Consider the following 6,460-nt stretch of genomic DNA (forward strand, 5'->3'; position numbering starts at 1 on the left):
TGGTTTTTGCAAAAATCAATTAATTGATCATATTACACAATCGATTGAACGATGACTAAAATGTGGGTTTTTAATAATTCAATCGATTGTTTATACTACCCAATCGATTGAATGCTTCAAAACAACCTGAGGTCTCACAATTCAATCGATTGGTTGTGCTACCGAATCGATTGAAGTGTGTACTATGCCTATTTCAATTTTGTTATCGTTTTTATAAATTATTATCTTATTATTCATCTATTTTATCTTTAAAATTCTATCTTTAATTTTTAAAGTTTTATTTTGATTTAGATACTCTAATCTTATCTATTCTTTAAATGAATGTGAAAGAGTAGCACTCCGATCTCTATAACTGTTCTATGTATGAAAAGAGGAGATTAATTATGATTAGTTGTACAAATAAGTGTGTGTTAGTTATCATTTTTTGTGTTAAGTATATAATAAACTAGAGCTATAAATACTAAATAAATTCATGTATAAATTTCATTTACTCAGTATATTCACTCATTCTATTCTGCAACACTTCTCATCTCTCTTTCTCTCTATTCTCTAAGTTCTGCCATCACCAAGTCACTATGCCTTTTTAATTAGATAATATTAAATATAATAAATATATAAATATAAATATTAAATCAAATAAAATAATTTTAAATTATTATCTCGGCAATATTACCCTTTCAACTAATTAACGACGCAGAACGAAGTAGAGTTAATTAACGGTGGTACAGTTATTCATAAAGAATAGTAAATATGCTATATAAAATGCTACTGTAACTAAACGCTATTCGTTACAGACAAGATTGAAAGACCTACCCAAAAGTAAGAATTTGAAAAAGGAAAGAAACAAAGACAGAGGATTTGGAAAACAGAGGGAGAGAAAAAGAAGGAAAAAAGAGGGGGGGGGGGGGCGGAGAATTGAAAAGCCATGGAAGCAAGAAATATAACTAAACATATATAATGTATACATATATCTTTGCTGCTGCTGAGATGAGAGGTGTGAAATTGTAGAATAGTATATGTTTTTAATTAGGCATAGGAAGGGGCACATGCTATGCAAGCGAGGAAGAGAATAGCAGAAGAGGCACCATCCTCTTCCAAGCTGGAACTGCTTCTCTTGAACTTGCTTCCAGATTTTCCCTTGTTACACTGAATTATTTGTTTCTGTTGCTGATTCTGCTGCTGCTGTTTCTGCTGTTGCTGTTGCTGACTCTTCATTGCTTCTTCTACTTTAGACACCATTCTTTTCTTTCAAACTTGTTATTAGAATGAGACAGAAATTATTGACAAATAGTATTAGAGAGAGAGAGAGAGAGAGAGAGAGAGAGAGAGAAGTTGTATTGTGCATGGGAAATAGCCATTCAGCAACCACCACCTTTTATAGAGCTTAATTCAGTTAATTGCGTTGATACAAAACTACCCTTGCTTTCTGCCGGTTAACGCTTACTCTCATAAAGAAATTTTTTTTTAAGAATTAAAATATTTTACTGGCCTTCCTTTGATTTTTGTAATTTTTTTAATTTTGATTTTAGATTTGGTCTACTAAACTAAGATTTGAATTTTATTTTACTTTATTCCATTATGTACTGGCATCATCATTTAGTTTGTTATATCAATATTTAACTGAACAAATTAACGATAAAAATTAAGTTAGAGACTTTTTAAAATGTTATAGGAGGATATCGGAAAACCAAATGAAACTTTATAAAAACTAAAAACTAATTTAAAATATAATATTATATTATTTTTTCAAATTTTATAGTGTGGTCTTGTTCTAAGGTATAAACTCTATTTTAGTTAGATTTTGTTCGTTAATTATCTCATACTTCACTTTCAGTTTTTTTATATATAGCGTAAAGCATAAAAAAAGAGTATATACTTGAACATAAAGTGAAAGTAAAAGTAACTTGTACTTTATATTTTAAGGAGTATTTTGATTGTTGAGTTGACATAAAATTAGCCCCGGACCAGGCATATTCTCAATTTAAATGTGTGAATATATAGATTAATTTTTGAAAGAGGAAATACATACACTACAAGAAAAATACCTATTCAGCCACACTTTTTTTAAGTTACATTTGAAAAGCGTAGCCTATTCTATGAATAGGCTACGCTTTTCTCCGTGTTGCCTTTTTATATGAGAAAAAGATACACAATTGTGGCATCATTTAAAAAGTGTAGCCTTAGGTATTTTAGAAATCACTTATAAAGTGTAGCCGTAGGTTGATATCTATAGGTTCACTTTTTGTATCAAAGGGGACGCTTTTAGAGAGTAGCCTATTTATTAAGTTTTGGGTGCGTTTTAAAAGTGATGCCTAATGTGTCTAGAGCAAAAAATTTGACACTTAGTGAATTTTTTCCCTCTTTTCCCTGAAAGCAAAGTCACATACACTTAGTAAAATTTTTGTCATTCCCTCCAAAGAACGCACCTTCATTCATCCTCGCAACCCTGCCTCCCTGCACCTACTTCGTAAACCCTCGCAACCCTGCCAATTATTGTTCAAAACCCTAACTCCCCTTCCAATTAATTGTTCAAATGCACGCAGCCTTTCCTTTCACACACACACCCAGATCCGAGAGAATGAGTGAACCAGAGTGAGGAGAGGAGGAAGACAAAGATGAGAACACGAGCGAGAGAACAGAGAGTGAGAGGGGGTCACCGCCGCAACGCCGCTACAGCCGCCGCCATCGCCGCCGTGGAGGAGGGAGTCCGGAGGAGAGAGAGAGAAAGACGATTCACAGACGAGATGGAGAGAGAGGACGAAGACGTGACGCGAGAGAGAAGGAGGCTGTTCCGCCGTGCACTGTCGTCGCTCCTGGGGTCAATTGAAGCCGCCGCCGCTGCTAGGGCTTGCCATGCTCCTGTTCTCACTTTCGGCTTTGACTTCTCCACTTCTCGCAGCCTCGGTCCAAACGACGTCGCAGCAGCAATTACCCGCAAGATGTCCCAACTGAACCCTAACTCCTCGCGATGCGGCAATTGCGGCGGCGGTGACTACGACGTCTCTGTGGTCATCGATTCGGGCTCCAGTTGCGTGCAGACGGAGGGTTCGGAAGCTCAGTGTCCGTTGAAGTGTGGTAAAGTTGTTTTTGGCGGGAAGTTGAGTGATGAAGATTTTGATGAGATGCTGAAGCGTTGTTTGGGGAATGTAGGCGGTGGAGGGAAGGGTTATAGTGTTGTGGTTTTTAATGGGGACAAGGAGGAAGGGGAAGTGAGGGCTGTGGTGGGTAAGTACCAGCATGCGTGGGTACTCGGCCACGTTTCAGAGGATGAGGCGGCTTCAAGGACAGCTGAGACCTTTGCCAGGTTGTTTATGAGTGGCGGGAGTGAAGGGAATTCGATTCGCAGTGAGTTCATGCCGGTTGGTGCTGATGGCAGGTTCAGTTTGCTCAATGCAGAGCCACAAGATTGGATATATGATTAGTATGGATTGTGAAATTGAGACTCCATTTCAGTGTTCTTTTAATGAGGTTTTATTTCAATTTTGTTTTCTTTCAAAAACTAGCTATTGATGTTTTATAAATAGGAATTAATGTTCCATTTACTGACAGTGTAAAGTGTCACTGTCAGCAAATGAAAATACAATTAAGTGCCAGATTAGTATACCCTTTACAATAGTACCCATCATGATTTCTCACTTGCAATTTGATTGATGGATAGTGTAAAACTTTTTACATTGTAGGGCATAGAAATTCATCTTAGATGGATGATAAGTATTTATTTTGCTATATTGTATCTAGATGTGTTATTTATAAGTTAGGCACTCAGAATTCACATGTTTTAAGTGGTGACATAGAGGCTTTAACAGTTATTCTAGATCATTGTTGAACTGTTCTTTTGCTTTTATATGTGTTGTCATGAATATTATTAGCTTAGTTTTCTTTGAAAGAGTTTCATCCTAAAGTTTCTGTGGTGATCTTAATATAGGGGTTTTCATGAAATTGACAAGACTCTGTTGCATCCTGTGATCCAAGCTTTGCAACCTATAGCAAACATAACGGTTGAAAGCCAGGTATAGTCTTTTATACATGTGATGGTTAAAAAGTCGTGGCATTGTTTAGATTTGAATGATTTTCTTGTTCCTAATTGGCAGGTTTTATACTACACGCCAAAGTCTTCTTTTTCGTACTGGGATGATATACACGGAAGCCACATATTCAGTACCAAGGATCTTCCTTTCTTTGTATACATTCTCTTTGGTCTTGACTTATTTATAGTTTGTAGCAAATTTACCATTATTTAGTTCTAACTTTAGACCCTTTCTACTTTTGTATCATTGGATAGATGATGTGCCTTTCTACCCGAAAATATTTGATTTGTTGGCATAATTAGTGATTATCAGATAAAGTCACAGCGCTTTGAACATTTTGAAGTTCCTGTGTCTATTGAGTTATGCATATGTCTTTTGTAGAGATGGTTCAACTTACGTGAGTTCTTTATCACTGCTAATGCATTAGAAAGTATCTGCAAAACCTTGTAATTTTTCTTGTAGTATTTACTTAATATCTATCTGAGATACAACAATAATAAATTTGGTGATGTATTTGATGTAAATATTTTGATGTTGAACAGCTTAATTCAAATGAGTGGCATCTAGATACTTCAGTTGCAGCGGGAGGGAGATCTAAAGTATTGCAACTTGTGGTGTATACTCTTCAGCTCAATCCTAGATTTATTTACTTCTTTTCATAATCTAAGAATTCATTTCTTCTTTTACTTTTGATAGCCTTCCTAGTGCTAGCATTAAATGGAAAAAAATTGAAATTTCTTCTGTCTCATTGTCTCTACTGCTATTACAATTCTCTATTGTGATTAGTTTGTTGATTCTGATCTGCGTTTAGACAGCTTACATTAAATGTTTCCTTGTATATAATGACAGGTATATATCATCTGCAAAGGAATGTCCTCTGCAATTGGAGCTTCCAAATGGAGATCTGTCCGAGACTAATGGCTTTATATCTTCTATTATTCATCTCACCTTCAAAATTTCCTTACTTTATCATTTTGTAATATTACATGTCTTATAAAATTCCAAATTTGTGATTGTTATGAAGAGCCTATTTTGGAATATTGCAGATGTGGGGTGGTGTTGTTGTATGGAATCCCGAAAGTTGTGTAAAGGATTTGGAGATTAAAGATCCAGACAAACGTGTGATTTCTCCCCAGGTTTTCCTTTTAGTTTGTTAACACTCATTAATCAAAATCTTCAATTATATACATCGAAAGTAACCTAATTTTTGGAAAATTTTATTCTGTTTATTTTCAACCCAGTGTAATAAGTTCTCATTAACAAATAATTGATATATCTGAGCCATTACAATTCAGTAATTATTTTAAAGCACTTTTATTTATTTTCTTGTTTAGATAGAGAATATTATGCTATTTGTTTATGCTGGTATACATACATATCATAAGTTCAGTTTCTGAACATGGTTTGAGCTAAAGTTGTTCCTGTGAAATCACATGAATGAATTTTTACCCTAAATCTTGATGGTTCTAAGTGAATGAATTGCTCAAGTTTCCAACTGCACTTTGCCAGCTTCAATAAGTAATCAACATTATGTTCCATTTTCGTTTTCTTTTGTACTGATGAGCGGATATTTTATACGCTTTTTGGGGTTAATTTCATATAGCTTTTAGTATGTTTTAGTTAGTTTTTAGTTTATTTTCATTAGTTTTTAGGAAAAATTCATATTTCTAGACTTTACTATGAGTTGTGTGTTTTTCTGTAATTTTAGGTATTTTTCTGGCTGAAATTGAGGGAGCTGAGCAAAAATCTGATTCAGGCTGAAAAAGGACTGCTGATGCTGTTGGATTCTGACCTCCCTGCACTCAAAGTGGATTTTCTGGAACTACAGAACTCGAAATGGCGTGCTTCCAATTGCATTGGAAAGTAGACATCCAGGGCTTTCAAGAAATATATAATAGTCCATACTTTGCTCAAGGATAGACGACGTAAACTGGCGTTCAACGCCAGTTCTCTGCCCAACTCTGGCGTCCAGTGCCAGAAAAGGATTAAAAGTTGGAGTTCAACGCCAGAAATGGATCCAAACCTGGCGTTGAACACCCAAAATGGCCTTATGCACGTGAATTGCTTAAATCTCAGCCCCAGCACACACCAAGTGGGCCCCAGAAGTGGATCTCTACACCATCTGCTATAGTTTACTCATTTTCTGTAAACCTAGGCTACTAGTTTAGTATTTAAACAACTTTTAGAGACTTATTTTGGATCTCATGACATTTTAGATCAAAACTTTGTACTCTTTGACGGCATGAGTCTCTAAACTCCATTGTTGGGGGTGAGGAGCTCTGCTGTGTCTCGATGAATTAATGCAAGTATTTCTGTTTTCCATTCAAATACGCTTGTTCCTACCTAAGATGTTCATTCGCGCTTAGCTGTGATGAAGGTGATGATCCGTGACACTCATAACCTTCCTCAACCCATGAACGTGTGCCTGACAA

At 35.7% G+C, this 6,460-nt stretch overlaps 2 protein-coding genes across 2 annotated transcripts; both read left to right on the forward strand.

Annotated features, from left to right (window-relative positions):
• Positions 1-2,615: 2,615 nt before the first annotated feature.
• On the forward strand, positions 2,616-3,422 carry LOC107607948 (uncharacterized). Its single transcript, XM_016309843.1, has one exon. It carries the CDS (start codon positions 2,616-2,618, stop codon positions 3,420-3,422), a length of 807 nt encoding a protein of 268 aa, XP_016165329.1.
• A 278-nt stretch (positions 3,423-3,700) lies between these two features.
• LOC107618443 (uncharacterized) lies at positions 3,701-5,185 on the forward strand. Its single transcript, XM_088502815.1, has 6 exons — positions 3,701-3,711; positions 3,926-4,010; positions 4,092-4,181; positions 4,571-4,644; positions 4,878-4,958; positions 5,071-5,185. Exons 1-6 carry the CDS (start codon positions 3,701-3,703, stop codon positions 5,183-5,185), a joined length of 456 nt encoding a protein of 151 aa, XP_088358941.1.
• The last annotated feature ends 1,275 nt before the right edge of the window (positions 5,186-6,460 follow it).

This window comes from Arachis ipaensis, chromosome B1, assembly GCF_059453495.1.
Source record: "Arachis ipaensis isolate K30076 ecotype BB chromosome B1, ASM5945349v1, whole genome shotgun sequence".
NCBI classification, from domain to species: Eukaryota; Viridiplantae; Streptophyta; class Magnoliopsida; order Fabales; family Fabaceae; genus Arachis; species Arachis ipaensis.

Coding starts and splice junctions, on each gene's coding strand:
- LOC107607948 (XM_016309843.1), top strand. CDS start 2,616: ATGAGAACACGAGCGAGAGAACAGAGAGTGAGAGGGGGTCACCGCCGC.
- LOC107618443 (XM_088502815.1), top strand. Junction 4,182..4,570: donor CCAAGGATCTTCCTTTCTTT/GTATACATTCTC, acceptor GATGTTGAACAG/CTTAATTCAAATGAGTGGCA. Junction 4,959..5,070: donor GAGACTAATGGCTTTATATC/TTCTATTATTCA, acceptor TTTTGGAATATT/GCAGATGTGGGGTGGTGTTG.